Below are 18853 nucleotides of genomic sequence, written 5' to 3' on the forward strand. Positions count from 1 at the left end.
AATATTGTCCTATCCTAACACACCATCAATGGAAAGCTTATTTATTCAGCTTTCAGATGGTGTATAAATCTCAATTTTAAAAAATTGACCCTTATGACTGGTTTTGTGTCACAAATGTGAATTTTTAATAAACTTATAGGCTAGCTGAAGTTCAGGTAAATGTAAATGCACATCTGACTAGTAAATGTAAAATATATGACTCTGCAAATCAATTAAAATAATATACAACAACTGCAAACAACTAATGAATTGTGATTTTTATCTCAACATGTTTTTTATGATGCATAAATCTCAATTTTAACAAAAAATATACAGGCAGTGATACATGTGCGACAATAATAATGTGCAAAGTTCTGATCTACTGTCTTTACATAAAATACATACCTTATAACATAATTTATTCTTAATCATAATATGTTTAGTTTCTATTAATATCTAAGGCTGTATGCTTAATATGTAGCTCTGCTTGACACATATCGGGGGTCCTTGCTCCATATCTCTGTCACTAAGGGGTCCTTACCCTGAAAACCGTTGAAGAACCCTGCTCTTGACAACTGCAAAGTTTAAGATTGCATCAGAGATCAAAGAAAAGTTATAATATTGTGGTTTACTACAAACTCTTCCAAACAAAAAACTTTAATTTTATTTATATTAACCACTTTTCAGTGTACACTTTTCAGTATACACTGTTGATAATAATAATGATAATTCAGTTACTAAAATTAGAGAATTAGAGAAAGTAGTGTTTATTTATTCTTTAATTCATTCATACGATATTACAAAAGCATAAACAGGCACAGACTAAAAATAAAATGTATTGTGATATTCTGACACACTTGTGCATTTAGCAGACGCATTTATCCAAAGCGACTTAAAAGGGGACAGTTACTGAAACATTCTGTGATTTGTGCTATGGGCTTATTTTATTGTAAAAAGAGAGAGAGAGTTCCTAAATGACCCACTTTTGTCCTCGGTGCCCTTATTTTACAGTGTAGCGCTTTTCTATAGGTTGCTGTGCGCATGCGCAGTGCCTAGAGTCTCTGTCAGGCGTTTAGTACTACAAGGCTTCCGTAGTTCACACACAGCATAAGATACACATGTGAATTTGCCCTGGAAACATTCAAGCGAACAGTTGACAAGTCTCTGTGCTAGTGTACATTTCACGATGTGGTTTGTTTTTGTTCGTGAATGATGGCATAACTAATGTATCTTTTAGGAAGGATAATCAACGGTAAGTTGGAAAGCGAGATACATTTTAATGCTAGTCTGGCTAGTTACATTATGAATGTGAAGCTGGCCATGTTTTGATGTGTATGAAAATAAACATGCAAATTAAATTAAACTTAGTTTAAAACATTCATTAAATACAATTTTTATTAAATGTAACATTAGTTCATGTGGTTTTTATGGGAAATTTAAAAAAATCACGAGGACGTTTTGATGTTGTAGTTTTGTTTGTCTGTGTCTCAAGATTGGAAATTAATATATCTGTACATGACTGCAAAAATCATTGTAAAGTTCTTCTGTCAAAAGGTGTGAGAGTCCTTGTATTTATCTGTTTTGTTTAGTTTTTTGTCAATTGATACATCATGTAGGAATTTGTAAGCTCTTATTAACTAAAATATTTTTTTTTGTTGACCGGTCACAAGGCTTTTTTTGTTTATTTTTGTTAGATGTTAGCTAGGACTGTACTTTAGTATCCTCAAGGTGTACTGGTTTATCTTTAGCATTTCCTAAGAAGAGATCCTCACTACAGGACACAATTGTGTCTTCAAAAAGTTCAGGACAATGGACAGCAAGAAAGAACCTGAAGAATCCCCGGACACGACCAGTGCAGGTGCAGACAGTACTACCACAGCAGTACCAATAGAAGAAACCAAACCTTCCAGCTCGACAGAAAGCAGCCAGACCTCATCTACAGAACCTGGGCTTTTACCAGGGGAGACAGTTGTGAGAGAGGGAAAGGCTGCCATTTTATTCCCAAGTGCTAATGAGGTGTTCTACAACCCTGTGCAGGAATTCAATCGAGATTTAACGTGAGTACAGCATCTAGTCTTGTGACATCTTGTAATGTTTGCTTTTTAATTAAACTTCCTATTTACCTTCTTCGATCAGGTGTTCGGTGATCACAGAGTTTGCTAGGGAGCAGCTGGCTCAGAGGGGCATCCGGATCTTGATCCCGGGTGAGAAAGATCGAGTTGTGGTTCAACTCTCGGAGGAGAAGAATGGAAAGGTGGACCAGGAAACATCAGAACAGCCTGAAAATGAGCAGCAAATGGAAGAAGAGGGTGACAAGAAAGAGTTCATCACTGCATCTGTAGGGGAAAGATGTGAGGTCTGTGTGTGGGCCAATTACTGTGTTTTAATCATTTTTTTTAATACTATTTTGAAGTAGCTTTATTTTCGCTTGCATTTTAATTTAGTAATTTTGTAATGTGTTTTTGTTGTTTTATTGGATTGTTTTTAATTAATTAATTTGTTTGTTTTTATGTTAACTATTTTTATTTCAGTTGTAGTTTTAGTAATTGTGGTACTTAAACTTTCATTTAATGGCCATGGCAACATTTCTAATTTTCATGTAGGTTTTTGAAGTTTAAGTTTTTCAACTTATATTTTCAGTTTAATTTCTTAACATTTTTTTTTATTATTATTATTAAAAAATTGTGTGTGTGTGAATGAGTTCTTAGGATGTATATGTAAGACTAAATAACCCTTCATGTGTGTGAGTGTGTGTATATATGTAAAATTAAAATGTAATTAATTTAGTCAAAAATAATTAAAATTAATTTTATATGTAAGATAATTTTACAATACTGGTGTTTTCACCTTGTCTTGTTTTTTTTCAGTATTCTCCTATGACTGACATAAGTCAAGTTTTTTCCCGTATTTGTGAATTATCATGGCTAAAACTGTCTGCCAAATAAATAAATGTAAAGTCATTTATCTCTCTTTTCTGCTTTAGCAAGGTCTGCGTGTGCTGGAGGGTCTGGCAGCATCAGGCCTGCGTTCTGTACGTTTTGCTCTGGAGCTTCCTGGCCTGAAGAGCATCACTGCTAATGATTACTCTGCTAAAGCTGCTGCCCTGATCGCCCGCAATGCACAACACAACAACGTGTCCCACATACTGCAAGCCAGCCAAAGAGATGCTAGGTCTGAGCACCCTGCTGTTTATTTTTTCCAGTGTTTTGCTTATACACTCACAAACATATTTTATTTATATATATTTCAATTTACTTTTTATTTTTTATTTCTGTAATTTCAAGCTTTATTTTTTAATTATAATTATTAATTATAATAATAATTATTATAATTGTAGTATTTCACCCCTCCTCATTTTTAAGTTTTATGTTTGTTTGTTTTATCAAATTTGTATTTTTTTTCCCAATTACTGAAAATGTTTTGTTATAGTTTTAGTTAACAGTAACACTGATTCAGTTACATCCTAAATCCTGGTATAACAACTTCTTTACAGTATGGTGATGTATGAGGCAAGAGGGAGGAAGGAACTATATGATGTTATTGATCTTGACCCCTATGGCAGCCCTTCTCCATTTCTGGATGCAGCTGTGCAGGCTGTCAGTGAGGGTGGTGAGTCTGTCGCTGTTCTCTTACATGCACATTCTGAATTTATTTAACACTATATGCAGTACACATACAGTAATCTCGCTCTCTCATTATCAGGGTTGCTCTGCATTACGTGTACGGATATGGCTGTAATGGCTGGAAATAGCGGGGAGACCTGCTACAGCAAATATGGCTCTGTGTCCATCAAGTCCAAATACTGTCATGAGATGGTAAGATCGGGCTGACTGGAAATGGATGCAATGAAGGAAACTCATATCATAACATCATATCTATGTCTTAATCACACACTTTTTTTTCTTCTTTTTATTCTAGGCTTTACGTATAATTCTGCACAGTTTAGATCAGAGAGCAGCTGTTTATCAGCGCTACATTGAACCTCTCTTGAGTGTGAGTGTGGATTTCTACATCCGTGTATTCGTCAGAGTCAAAACAGGCCAAGTCGTGGTCAAAAATTCTGCAAGGTAAAACATAGTTTACTCTGTCTGTCTATATAGAGATAAAATAGCTGCTAGTAATCATACATGAAAAAGTGCAATATTTATAGAGTTACAAAAAATATATATCTAAAGTAGATGCTGTTTATATATATATATAGGTTTTCTGCAGGTTTTTTTTTTTAAATAGACTTTTTTTTAATAAATCAGTATCAGCTGATATTGAACATAAATCAGCCAATATTGGACATTTAATTGTGTGTTAATCCTCTCATTTACCCTATTTTTTTGCATTATACACGTTTTTACAACAAGAAGTCGTCATTTAATAACACTGTTAAATGTATCTTTATAAAATCATAATTAACTAATATTAATTTCTGGGGTTTGCAAAACCCAGTTTGGGAAATACTACTACAAGTTATAATGCCTATACTGTAATATTTAAAATGATCAATTTTAGTTTTAATGTTTCCTCTTTTATTTATTCAGACAAAATAGTATAGGATTTGATTCAGCCATTTATCAAACTGTTCTTATCGTATTGACCAGAAATGCAATATCATTGCATTACTGTATAAAAGCAACTGACATGCTTCAGTATATAATTCAACGATGAACATTTAGTTCCTCACCTTGTTTTGATGACTTTGGTCCTCTCTCTGTATTTGCAGTTGGGCGGTCCCATCTGGGCGGAGCCTATTCATGACATTACATTTGTTCAGAAGGTTCTGAGTGCCATTTCAGGGAACCCCACCCGCTTCAGAACGTCCAAGCGGATCGAGGGGGTGCTTAGCATGGTGACCGAGGTCAGTCGTTAATAAACTTCACAGTAAGAATTATCAGCATGATTGTGACATTTTAAATGTATCCAGGGAAATAAGTTTTGGTTTTCTGAATAGAGAATGAGTGCTAATAGTTTGAGTTTTGTGTTTTAGGAGCTGCAGGATATTCCTCTGTATTATGTTTTGGATCATTTAAGCAGCACAGTTCACTGCAACACTCCGTCCATGCTGCAGTTCAGGTAAACTCTATATAACATATTCAACCTGTGTTATGTACACACTACTGTTGCAGAGATTAGAGTCAGTACGTTTTTTTTTTTTTTTAATTAAAGGGTTAGTTCACCCCCAAATTAAAATTGTCATTTACATTTTATGAGAGTCTTAAGACTCTTGTTCATTTTTGGAATACCAAAAAAAAGGATATTTTTAGAGAAAATGTCAAAGTATGGTTGAGCTTTTATGTTCGCTGATCAATGTTTATATGTGAATAAAGGCATCAATTAAATCTTTTCATTATATGAAGAGATTGTATCTCTTCAGAATACCTGGATTAAACCGCTCACTTCATATGGGTTTTAAAGCATCAAGAGTTTTGGGTCAATAGACTTTCAATGGAGGGTGTCCTCATTTTCTTTCTGTGGTGTAGGTCAGCTCTCCTGCACGCTGGGTACAGAGTGTCTCTCTCTCATGCCTGCAAAAATGCAGTGAAGACCGACGCTCCTGCTGAGGTGTTGTGGAACATCATTCGTTGCTGGGTAAGTGAACACTATAAACTCTTAAAGGGGTGGTTGATTGCGTTTTCACTTTTTACCGTTAGTTAAATGTTGCTGTTTGAGCATAAACAATATCTGCAAAGTTATGACGCTGAAAGTTCCATGCAAACGGAGATATCGTCTTTTAAAATTATGGCAGTTTAATGCCTACAAAAACGGCTCGTGGGGACTTCAAAAAGCTACTTCCCGGAAATTTACATAAACTCCACCCCTGGGAACATGTAACAAAGGGGGCGAGGCCATGCTGTGCTGCTTTAGAGAAGAGGAAGAGCTGTTGCCATGCTGTCAAAACTAGGGGTGCATGAAAAAATCTATTCATATATGAATCGCTATTCTGTCTTCTAACCATTCTAAAGGATGCACAAGTTTCAAAATCAATGTTCTAAAGCAGCGGTTCTTAATGCTGTTCCTCGCATCTCTCATTCAGATCATCAACTCGTCACAGCTCCATCAAAGAACTGTGTTCCAATTATACACTTTGTTTATAGACTGACAGATATTTTTCACATAGCTATGAGAAGCGTTAAACATGGTCACATGCAGAATATGTGACACCATGCAGTTAGCGTGCTGTATTAAAGCTTTAATCAGGATAAAACCGTATATAGACAACAAACAAAAAACATACCATTAAGAGCCGTGCTTTCACACAGGTTCTGCGAGATCCTCTTCACTAATATTCTCTGGGTCACAATCGGGCTCAAATTGATGAGCAATATTGACAACGCCATTGTTTACAATACAACGGGAGTGCACGCCACTGAGGTGAGGGGCGTGACGTTCAGACGCGCACTAGAGGCGGTTTGCACAGGCCAATCACAACACACTGGGCCAGCTAACCAATCTGAGCCCATCGCCTATTTCTGAGGGAGGGGCTTCATAAAAACAGGAAATCATCGGAGCGTTCAAAAGAGAAGGGACAGAGCGGTGTAGAATAAAGGTAAATTGTGTGAAAAACATAATTTCTCTGTTTTTGTATTCCTCAGGAAAAGTCCAACCCTGTGAAAAGAGAGCGGTTATCAGAAACCAGTCCTGCTCACCGCATTCTCTCCAAAGAGCCAACGTAATGATCAAACAAATATCAAATACTCATATATATATATATATATATATATATATATATATATATATATATAGCTTAGTGCACCTTTAATAGTGAGAATTGGTCCCTATACTAGTGTTACCAAATCCCTGTTGTGTATGTTGTGGTACCTTTTAGTTTAGTTTAATTGCAGTTTAATAAAAATACAACTTTATTACCATTAATCTTCATATTCTCTCATTTAGTCTTCAAGCCTGCTTTGAAATCAGAGAAGACGCAAACCCTCAATCACGAAAACGGCACCTCACACGTTTCCAGGAGAACCCACAGGCCAACTGGGGACCCAAAGCCCGTGCCAAAGCTGGGTGGGTCATACTGCTAATGTTCTTTTGTTAAATCATAAGCAAAATCTTTCAACTGATTTTAAAAGGGTAAATCATCTTTTCTTGTATTTAGTGGAGGAATCTCCTCTGAGCTGGAGGACAAAAGGAAACAGTTTCAGGGTAAAAGAAAGAAACCGATCACAGACTCTTCTCAACTCAAGAGCTTCCCCTGTAAGAAGTTTCGGAAGGTACGTCTGCTTGACTACAATATATAGTGATTTCAGAATCATTTGAACACGGAGCGTTGCCTTAGTTGTTGTTACCAAACTAGTCAGTATTTGAGAATTTAAATTCAGAAACAAGCCATTTCATTTAGCTAAGTACAAGAATTATCATCCAACTTTTATTCCCGTACATGTGATAAATGTTTAATGTATAAGATTAATTAATTCGGTTTAGTAGTCATAAGTGCCCTTAATTGATAAATTATTCAAGCAATAATGCATACATATTAAATCACAACAGCTAGTTTACTTAACAAAGCTATTGTATTTTCTTTCTTTTCTAGGGAACATGTACATATGGAGATAAATGCTGTTATTCGCATGAACACGAGCAAGAAACTGAGGAAAAGATGGACTAAGTGGTTTTCTCACTACTGCATAATGCATGTGTCCAAATGTGTACAGATTCGCAACTAAAGTTTATGTTAAGTGGAGTTGTGCCATGCAAGTTTAATTTTTCTGGCGATGCGTTGGTGGGACACATTTTATTATTTGCAGTCATTTTATATTTTGAATGTTCTAGTTTTGCCTGGCAAGTAAATACTAAGTGAATGGTTATGTATTTCTATTCAGCATGAGCGGGACACATCATGTATCATTTAAAAACAATTTATTACTGGTCATTAAATTTATTCCACAGTTCATTCTTTAAAAATGTGTCATTTTCATATGAAAGGCACAATAGAAAAATACAATCAAATTATTGCACAAATGAATATTAGAAGAAACACAAGATGCCCATTTGGCCAGTAGCTAACCAAAGTAGAGCTCGTGAGATTAATGCAGAATATGGCACAGTGAAGTGTGAAGAATATTTATACTCAAATTTTACAAAATTAAAAAAACTAGAACCAGCAGCGATGCAGCGTAGTTCAGCTCTTCATGAATCAGTGCCAGGTTTGGATACTCCAATGCTACACTCTGATTGGCTCGTACAGTGATCTGTAGGTTGTCGGTTCTACAGCTGTCGTAGCTGCAACAAGAAGGTGCGGATCTCCATTGGGTTTAGTGTGACTTCCCATGGTGAGGGGTCTTTGGCACTGAGTGGAAGGGGCTTTGATGCCTTTGCTGAAAGACAAACACGTCAAACACTTAATTTCTGGAAGCTAATTTGTTAAAAAGTTAGAGAAATTAAGAATTGGCTACCTGTGTTCCACTGCAGGCGGTTCATGTCCTCTTTCCACTGATTTGCCCCTAGACTCATCTCAGATGCTCCGAGCACCTCCAGAGTAGAAAAAAGCTTCTGCACACACAAAGATAAAGTTTATCATTATTCATTAATATTTTTTATGTGCTATAAGCAATAAGGCACTTGAGCTGACTACACAACACACAATAGGTGTTGCACTGCTTCAAGTGTCTTATTGCTTTTTAGAAAAAGATAAGCATTAAGGTCATACATTTTTATTAAAATTATTAATTAGTCATGCCAAATCCTATCCCATTTGGACCCCAAAGAGATTCCTGAGCTACGACTATTTTTTTATGGATGCTCTATTTGGTGCCTGTTTATAAATAACCAGAAATTCTTAATCATGAAAATCATGTTAGCTAATGACTTACATTTCATTGCTGAAGCTAAAATCTTTCAGTTACACTTTGTTTTCAGTTAGCAGGTTAACAGATTAGCCAACTAGCTTAGTACAGTGCTGAATGCATAAGAAAGATATTTTAAAACAATTTAAAACATCATTTATTAAAGAGATTTTTTTTTGGATGTTTGTTCTGAAAATGTATATACAGCTCTTAGTCCCTGTGAAACACAATCAGTGTTTGACTGCAGCAGGATATAATTACTTAGTGTAAGTAGGAATGAAAATGTGTGTGTTACCTGTAAGTTGACTGTAATGGGCTGCGAGTGTGTTTTGCTCTCTTTGGCCTGGTACTGATGTTCCAGCCTAATCAGAACCGAGTCTTTATCCCACTGAGACAGTGTCAACAGGTGAACAGCAGGGGGCAGAGCATCCTGAAGCCCAGAGAACTATGGGAAGGAGGGAATGATCAGTCAGTTATTCAGTCATGAAACCAGGGGTGCCCAACCCTGTTCCTGGAGATCTACCTTCCTGCAGACTTCAGTTTCAACCCTGATCAAACACACCTGTCTGTAATTATCAAGTGTTACTTCAGATCTTAATTAGTTGGTTCAGTTGTGTTTGATCAGGGTTGGAGCTGAACTCTGCAGGAAGGTAGATCTCCAGGAACAGTGTTGGGCACACCTGGTTTAAGCTAATGATGAGGAAACTTTTTAGTTCATCCATCCACTGATCCTCTACAAACCTCCAGTTTTGTATTGGCGAGAGGTGTGCCATCCTGGAAGGAGAGCAGGGGTTGGAGCACCATACCCTGTGCGAGGGGTCTGTGGACATCTGCGGCCATGTTTGGTGGAGTGAGGGTCAGCAGCAGGCGCCCTCGGGCAACTAAACCATCAAAAAACTCTCCCGGCTCAGAGAGAGGCTCTCCCACTCCCCTAAAATCATCATACAGCAGTCTCCTGTGCAGCTGAGAGAGAGTTTGCTGTTAGCATATAGAGACCATGTCACAATTAATAATATAATAATAATAACCTACATTATTATAAGCTATATATAAAAATTTGTGCTGGGCAATGATTAATCACATCCAAAATAAAAGTTTTTGTTTTATATATATATATATATATATATTTATATATATATATATATATATATTTATTTATTATGTATATATAAAGACACACACATACCTATATATTTTGAAAATATTTACATGTGTATATATATATATAATTTATATTATATATTTAATATATAAACATAACATATTTCTCTTAAATATATACATGCATGTGTGTGTATTTATAGATACATAATACATGTGTGTACGGTGTATTTTGGATGCAAGTAATTACAATTAGTTGTTGTCGAGCACTAATAAAAATACATTATTTTAATATAGTATCCTAAAGGAAGCTTCTGGAGGCTCCTAAATTTAATTATACATACATACAGATATGTATATATATTTATACAACTTCTTTCTGGTCCTCGAATCTGATTGGCTGAGAGGAGTGTGATATTCTAGTGATAAAAGAACTCCGCTTGCAGTATTTCTCACAGTGAGCATCATGGCGGACGCCCAAATCCACTATAATTGTAAAAATAATACTGTTTTTGTGTCAGAATATAGTTTTTTTTTAGACACGAATGCTCTTGTTTAGACTTCAAATATGCAGTCTGTTAATAAAGAAAACGTCTATTTGAAAATTTGCTTTGGCATTTCGGAGATGTGAGCTCCAGGGCATCAGTGGCCATTCAGCGCTTCTGAACCCGCCGAGAGCAGCCTCACCTCGGCCAGATCTTCTGGAATGCTTGTAGCCACGTGATATGGCTGTGCATCGGCACACTGTGGTTAGCTACGGCACTCACACTCATTTTTATTTACATTTATTTTTCATTTATAATTCATTATCTTAGTTTTTGTTCTCCTCTAAGTTTTATTTTTTGAAAATACACCATACATTCTGTTATGCCAATAAAGCACTTTTAAATTGAACTAAACTGCGGGAGAGATTGACAGAGAAGGAAAGGTAATTTTATTTTTACCATGATTTCCAGCGAGCCGTTATAGATGCTGCTGACCCCTTGAGAGCGATCAGTCACTACTGTCAGCTGATGCTTGTCATCCTAAATGCACACACACATATATTAGATTTCCTGACAGGTTAGGCCCAAGCCTGTTTATGAAAATATGAGTGACAACCGAAAACCAGGATGAAGACAATATAAAAAGACAAAAAAAATGTATACGTCAATGTAAATAAAATAAATGGAGTCTAAAATATACTAACAAAATAATAAAAACAGACCCAGGATCCAAAAAAATGACAAGAAATCTGACGTAATTGGCTGAATGACACTTGCCTTGATGTAAGCGCGAGAATTGATTGGATAGTAGTTTCCAGCGATTGGTTCTGTCTGCTTCAGATCCCACGTGGGCCGATAATCTTTCCTACAATTACACTGCTCCTTAGATTACTTTTCCAACAGCTGAGCTACATAACTATTTAAAAGTTTGGGATCGGTAAGGTTTTTTAATATTTTTGTTTTTTATGCTTTCCAAGGCTGCATTTACAGTATTTGATCAAAACATAGTAAAAAATATTGCAATTTAAAAAGTATATATATATATATATATATATATTAAAATGGACATTAAAATGTCTGTAATCAATCCTTCTATTTCTTTTAATCTCCTCACCGTCGTTCTAGAACCTCTCTGCCATTGGAATCAGTGTAGAAATAGTCAGAGGACTCAATGTCTGTGTCCAAACGAGTGATCACTTCTTTCCCTAAACCATCTCTGAAAAGAGAAAGAGAGCAGATAGTCAGAGCAATTAAGCCTTACTTTCATTTTCGCAACAAATCTACAATCCAGAGAAATCTGTGATTGTGTATGTTTACTCACGCAATAGGCACAGGTCCCACGGTCCACTCCAGCTCCAGTTCCCTATGGCCCTCATACAAACGGACAACCTGTGACACCCAGGGGCTGAACCACTGCGTCACCTCTTGAACTGTGCTGGACACTGTAACTATCTGTATTTCAGCAGTTTTGTTAATGACGAAGGGGTCTGAAGAATTTGGTCTGAAAATGTAAGCCCCCGACGGCTGCCGGCTCTCCTTGTTATTCCCAGAACTTGCATTATACCTGCAATTGTCAAAAAGCACACAGAGAAATACACATTACTTCTTTTTTTGGCTATGATTCACTTTTTTGATACCATCAAACATGAGAAGTAAATACTGAATATCATTGTATTTAAGATAATACTATGGTAGATACCATAAAAGATACCAGAAACTGGAAGGCACAGACTGATTCTGAATCAGCCTAAACTAACCAGTAGAAGTTCTGAGTGAGTCGAATGGTTTGATTCGTTTCCAGGTTTGTCAGGCTGCTCAACAGACCTGTGGTGTCGTCAAAGGTCACCTTCAAGAACTTAAACGCATACATAAGAACAGATTTATTATTTATGCTAACTGAAACATGAAATAGTCCAAATATGCAATTTTAGTGAAATTTTACACTAGCCAGTCCCTTCGATTTTTACGATTCAGTGATAGCATAACACAACGCAATGTAAATTTTTGTGATCCTGCATAATTTTGCATTTAACGGCAAAATAATCACAAAAAGTCCAGTACTACCTGAAAGTTATTGACACATTTGTGTGAATAAGGGAAAATAAAGCACAGAACGTGTTTGATATTAAAAAGAGTTAAGCACAATATGCTGTCAAGTTATGCCAAAATACCCATTTTGGCGATTATTCACATAAACATAATTGGTTATGTCTTATTCTTCTCATGTTATTATTTTTAATTCCAAAAATAAAAACTACTTGTTTAAAAGTGTCAGAATTTAGTAAGGCATTTAGTGTCATTCACAATGTCTTAAATGCAGTATCCTACTTATGAAAGATTTTGAGTTGTTTCTTGAGTCATGGTTTCCATATTCATGACCATTTCCATCCTCTCGTTCACCCAAACGTTCGCTACTATCATGCAAAAATCATGTACTGTACCTTTAAGTTCTGTGAAAACTTGTTTTCATTTAGTTAACCACTTTGCATATAAAAAACCCTAGCCAAGTTCACACAAGGTCATTTGGGAGTACAAAGTTGCTAAATACAGAACTGGGTGGTCAATATACTATCATTCAAAAGTTTAGGGTCAGTAAGATTTTTTTTAATTAATAATTTTATTAAGGAATTAAGGATCCAAATAATTGATCAAAAGACTTTTACGTTACTATCAAAGATTTCCATTTCACAAATGCTGTTCTTTTGAACTTTCTACTCATCAAAGATGAAAATTCAGATTTGCCATCACACAGGAATAAATTAAATTTTAAAAAATATATTTAAATATTTAACATTGAAATAATCTTACACAATATTACTGTTTTTACAGCATTTTTGATCAAATAAATGCAGCCTTGCAGCCCAAGTTATTTCAAAAGAGCAAACAAAATTTTCTATGGATTTATTTTTAATCTTTCCTATGGATTTTACATATTTGTCTTGAGTTGCTTAGATTAGTGAGTTTAGATTAGTGATTTTAACCAGATGCTGCTGCATGTACCTTGTTCTGAATGGAGCGAGTGGCTGTGGGTTTGGGGCTGGATGCTGGAGGCTCATCCTTAAGAATGGAGATGATGTACGTAGTGTAGCCAAGAGGAGGAGCTTCAACCTGGAAAACCAGCTCACCTTTAGCATAACCCCTGTTCCGCCTCATTTGCTGTGTGGACTTAGACAGTGGAACCACCTGACAGACAGCAGGAGAAGTAGAGATGATGATTTCATATCATAAATGTTACAAATAAGCTTAAATGACATACACACATAGTTTCCAACCTGACTGTCCACTGTTTTCCCTTTTGTATCAGTAACACTGTACAATGAACCATTGACGGGCAAACGGACAGGCCAACTTACAGTCCTGCCCAGAGGATTGTACACATTCATAGAGAACTGAGAGAGAATTAAAAAAAAAAGAAAGATTGTAATTTAAAAGTGAATGTACTTTTATTGTATGAATTAATTTACTGAAATCTGCATATAGTACCTTTTGGCTGCTTTCTGTGAGGGGACACACACTGATGTTGAGATTCTCACAGAACACACGTGGAGATTCAGAACCACTGAGAACAGCCAGAGAATTACGAACCAGCACCTAGAACAAGAAAGGGACAGTGGCAAAAACAATACCTTTTTTAATTCATTTATGAATGTTTTTGATAGCCATGCCAATAAAGTACATTAAAATGAGAATTTAATTACAATTTAGTTACAATTAAAGCAAAGTTTACCCTGAAACAATGTGACAGAGAAAAATGCAGAAAAAATTACAGTTTATGTCTTTGTACCTCACAATGTGCCCAGCCTGTAGCCAGTCTCCTGGCATAGTCATATGCCACATGCTGTTTTTCTGTCCCAGACACAGCATCGTGATGTTGGGCTACACCCATCGCCCTCTCTGAGCGACAAGAAAAGACATCAAACAGACCAATCTATTAAAGCCAACAGAAGTGATACATTTACAACAGACGTAGACTTACTCATAGTATCACTGTCCCCTTCACCAAAGGGTCCAGATGTGGACTTGGGCCCACCAAGCACCTCCAGCTGGTTGCAAGTCTAGAAGATCAAAACCAGACAATACAGATTACCCCCCAAAAATAAATAAATAAACACTGTAGATGTGATTTTTTTTTGAGTGTGCATTACCTGTAGTCGGCTGTTGCTCAGTCTCTCGTATAACTTCAATGCTGGTCGGCTGGTAAAATAACCCGTCCAGAAATCATGAGCATCATCAGCATAGGGGAAAAAATCATCTGTCTTCAGAGGCCTAAGACGAATGTCCAGGACAGGGGAAAAAAAGAAAGAAAATCACAAGTAACACTTGAAAGAGATGCCTTTTATGCTAGTATCAAAGGATAGCTTAAAGTACCCCTATTATGGATTTTTTTTAAATACCTTTCATGCAGTGTGTAACACAGCTCTAAGTGAATGAAAACATCCTGCAAAGTTTTAAATCTGAAAGTGCACCGTGTATAAAGTTATTGTCGCTCAAAAGAAAGAGTCGACTCTGAATCATTGAAACGAGTCGTTTTTAAAACGAATCCCAAGCCGTTTCATGTTGACGTCAACATGAAACATTAGCATATTGCCCGCACAATTTGTGGGTCTTTTCACGTTGGTCTGAATGAAAATGCAAATTCATTCTTTGCCACTAGGTGCCGCTTTAGGAGCAGTAAAAATAACGCTGTACACAAAGCAGCACTGCGCTCACAAACGCTGCTTTATCAGGCATTACAGTCATGATGCGGACCAATCACCGCAGATTAGAGTCACACAAAGGAGGGGTTTGGAAAAATTAATCGTTGAGCGAATCGTTTGGGAGTCGTTGAGCAAGTAAGGTAAAAATAAATGCATATTATAAGACAATGAAAGTGTTTTTTGACCTTGCATGCATGTCAACCTGTTACTGGGGACTCCCAAAACCAAAATATGAACCTTTCATTACCATAATAGGGGAACTTTATCAGGCCATATTTACATTTATTAGATATGTATGCACACAAACCAGGTGAGGTTGGCTAGGTTGAGTTCCTGTAGGTAGCAGGACGGTGTCGAGTAAAGAACATTCACCTTGCTTCCTTTAGCTTGCAGGGCATTTACATACTTGATCAGCTTATCCATGTTCTTGTACCAGAGATTGGCATTCTCATACTGGAAGTCTGAACCCATGGTCATAATGATGTGGTTTGTCTTATAAAAGGCAGCCTGGGAACAGAAATCTCACATGAGCTTTATGTATGATTGACTGAACTGAGTACTGCTGCAATACTGTTGAAATACCTGGTTATAGGAAACATTCAAAAACCTCTGTACTATCTCATCCACATTGTAGTCCTCAAGGTCTGGGTCGTCTCTTATGGGAGCATCATTACATGACTGGTCCCAGCAGAAGCCCTCAGGTGGGTTATAGCCATTCGGAAGAACACCTTTAGAGATGAAAGATATAAGGTTATGGCTAAAAATACATCAAGTTTGAGGTCTGTAAGATCAATTTAATCTTACTGACTGACTTTGAATGGTTTTTAAATATAATATTCAACAGGAGAGTTTCTACAACTCATCAAAGAACAGTAAGTGTTGATCCTGCACTATGGGAGAATTTGAAAAACTGAATTTGAATTATCAGAGAGCAAAAAGCCGCATGTTTACATATTAGTACCCGTGAAAAGATCAGCAAGAGGCGGCGTCAGGCTTTCACTGGCCCTCCAGAGCATTTCCATCTCTTTGGTCTTCATTCTGCGAGCTTTGTCCTGATAATCCAACCGGCCAAAGAAGAAACCATCATAGCCCATCTGTAAACAAATCAAGAGACATCAGCATCACTATGCCACACCATATTCACACCAGTCAAAAATAATGTGCCATGGCTACCTGAGCAAAGATGGAGGCATGTTCTCGGGCGTGTCCAAACGGGTCGATGTGCCAGGCCACCCGGGGACGACCGCATTCACCAAAGGTGTCATTCAGGAATCGCAGCCCCAGAGTCATCTGATCTATGACTGCGCTGTAGTGCGTGGTGGCCTCGTCACTCATGCACCAGCCACCATTTATAAACTCAAGACGACCTATGAAAAACGATAAAGAAATTCATAAAATTCATGATATTTGGGAAAAATATTTTCTACTTTGATGAAAATAATTATAAAGTTTCAGGGTGTAAGCAAAGTATTTTAGAACTTCTTACGTCACTTCACATTTTTAGCGCAATTCAATTTAGCATTAATTTTAGCGTCATTTTTGTAAAAATGTGTTCCAATCATTTTTGTATATATATTTATTCATTTTGTATTCTTTATTGTCTCAGACAGCTTGAAATTGGTAAAATAATGGAAAATAACTATATAAAAAAAAAACCTAAAATGTATATATATAAAAAAAGTGTTTAATTTTTATACTTTTTATCATCTCAGACTTAAAAACAAATACCCTCCTCACCCTCATTGACCAGCTGTGTTACAATTCGCCGTGTGTTCTGGCTCTGTTGCCTCCACCAGCGGTAAAAGAAGGCCGTCTCTACGTAGATGAACCGTCGGGCTGGATCCTTCTGTAGCTGGTCTATTACCGAGTCCAAAATATACTGAACTCCTGCGTGCTGGATATTGTTTCGGTCTGGAAAACACAATGACTGGAATAAAAAAAACTGAGCTTTGTGTTTTATTTACACACCTGAACCAGCCTGACAGCAACAAAATGTTGTGAGGTTAAACATTAAGTTTTAACACTCCAATGCATTGCCACTATCATATGACAAGCAAGACATAAATCATACGACAGTCACATGAAGAATGTGATCTACTACTGTACATACCAATGAAAGCTACAAACAAACACTTTCAAGTCAGACATGAACAAAGCTTCACCTCCATGGTAGTATTGATCCACAGTCTTGAGCCAGCCAACATCATCATGTGTGTGAGGAACCAGATGGACATTCAGCATGGAAGGCTTTGTGGCTGGACATGACTGCAGAGATCCATATCAGTGGAGAGATACAACAATAATGAGTTTTACTTCCTCATTCTACAATCATTTCCTTTTTACTTACTTTTACATTTAGTCATTCTCTTTGGATGTAATCAGGACAGTTCATTATTTCATCATATAAAAACAGCTAATATCTGCTCACTGTTCAGCACTGACTTCACTGCTTTACAACACAACACAACATGCATTGTTGCAGAGAGTTACATTTAACATCTACTTTTGTACAAAAACATGCTATAAAACACTATGGTAATGTAGTGACATCAAGTGCAAAAATAATTAATAGTATTAATGCCAAGGTACTTTTGGTAAGTTTTTCTTATTGTATATTATTTCCCTCAGTGTTCATTTTTTTTTACATTTAGTCAAATCTTTCTCAAAGGTCCTACAACGAAGAACTTAAAAATATTCACACATTAAAACAAAACTCACCTTATAACCGCATATGGAGTTTCGTCCCGTGGGTAAAGAAAACACAAGACAGAAGAGCAGCTGGAACAGAAAACTGATGTAGAGAGCAGCCATGATGAAAATGAAACTGCAAACATATGACAGCCGAATTTTTGTTATGTCACGTGACTACTCCTCCCGTAGCTTACGAATAAACAAAATAAAAGTCTTCAAATAGCTACAAAGTCCTTAAATATAATGTAAGAATAAAACCATCGATAAAAATACAAGACTATATTATATTATATTATATTATATTATATTATATTATATTATCAGATCAACGCATGCAAGGCTGCTGGCCCCGACGGCATTCCTGGACCTGTGCTTAGGACATGTGCAGAGCAGCTCGCAGGGGTCATGTCTACACCGCATTGAGCCAGATCAACGCATGCAAGGCTGCTGGCCCCGACGGCATTCCTGGACCTGTGCTTAGGACATGTGCAGAGCAGCTCGCAGGGGTCTTCACAGACATTTTCAACCTGTCCCTCACCCAAGCAACTGTGCCAACATGCTTTAAGTCCACATCCATTGTGCCAGTGCCAAAACACTCCTCCCCGACGTGCCTGAATGACTACCGCACCGCAGCACTCACACCTATTGTTATGAAGTGCTTTGAGCGACTGGTCCTAGTTCACCTTAAGAACTGCCTCCCACCCACACTGGACCCACACCAATTTGCCTACCGTAGCAATAGGAGCACAGAGGATGCAGTATGCACAGTGCTGCACTCGGTACTCACACACTTGGACAATAACAACACATATGTACAGATGTTGTTTGCTGACTTCAGCTTAGCATTTAACACTGTCATTCCCTCCAAGCTGACCACTAAACTTGGAGACCTGGGCATTAACACCTCCCTCTGCAACTGGATTATGGAATTTCTGACCAACAGGCCTCAGCATGTTAGGTCAGGTCACACCTGCTCCACCACCATCACACTCAACACCGGCGTACCACAGGGCTGTGTGCTGAGCCCATTCCTCTACTCCCTCTACACCCACGACTGCAGGCCTATGCATGGATCCAACTCCATCATCAAGTTTGCAGATGACACCACGGTGATTGG

The 18853-nt window shown here is 37.1% G+C and overlaps 2 protein-coding genes across 2 annotated transcripts; one reads left to right on the forward strand and one right to left on the reverse strand.

Moving 5' to 3' along the window:
- Nucleotides 1-1490: 1490 nt before the first annotated feature.
- On the forward strand, nucleotides 1491-7876 carry LOC107581597 (tRNA (guanine(26)-N(2))-dimethyltransferase-like). The gene is made up of 15 exons (XM_016267228.1): nucleotides 1491-1533; nucleotides 1780-2036; nucleotides 2116-2335; nucleotides 2963-3150; nucleotides 3473-3588; nucleotides 3682-3794; nucleotides 3898-4046; nucleotides 4512-4560; nucleotides 4694-4828; nucleotides 4958-5043; nucleotides 5451-5559; nucleotides 6564-6640; nucleotides 6865-6984; nucleotides 7076-7190; nucleotides 7511-7876. The coding sequence occupies exons 1-15, from the start codon at nucleotides 1495-1497 to the stop codon at nucleotides 7583-7585; spliced, it is 1848 nt and encodes a 615-aa protein (XP_016122714.1). The 5' UTR covers nucleotides 1491-1494; the 3' UTR covers nucleotides 7586-7876.
- Nucleotides 7820-17891, reverse strand: LOC107571451 (lysosomal alpha-mannosidase). Its single transcript, XM_016257806.1, has 22 exons — nucleotides 17764-17891; nucleotides 17208-17310; nucleotides 16783-16956; nucleotides 16219-16412; nucleotides 16007-16139; nucleotides 15628-15773; nucleotides 15353-15552; nucleotides 14494-14614; nucleotides 14325-14403; nucleotides 14133-14242; nucleotides 13832-13939; nucleotides 13621-13737; nucleotides 13349-13531; nucleotides 12106-12203; nucleotides 11670-11912; nucleotides 11463-11564; nucleotides 11126-11213; nucleotides 10808-10888; nucleotides 9504-9725; nucleotides 9058-9207; nucleotides 8373-8469; nucleotides 7820-8294 (listed from the first exon to the last, which is right to left on the reverse strand). Exons 1-22 carry the CDS (start codon nucleotides 17854-17856, stop codon nucleotides 8185-8187), a joined length of 2952 nt encoding a protein of 983 aa, XP_016113292.1. The 5' UTR covers nucleotides 17857-17891; the 3' UTR covers nucleotides 7820-8184.
- Between the last annotated feature and the right edge of the window lie 962 nt (nucleotides 17892-18853).

The sequence above is a fragment of the Sinocyclocheilus grahami genome, unplaced genomic scaffold, assembly GCF_001515645.1.
Source record: "Sinocyclocheilus grahami isolate Dianchi unplaced genomic scaffold, SAMN03320097.WGS_v1.1 scaffold3.1, whole genome shotgun sequence".
NCBI lineage: Eukaryota > Metazoa > Chordata > Actinopteri > Cypriniformes > Cyprinidae > Sinocyclocheilus > Sinocyclocheilus grahami.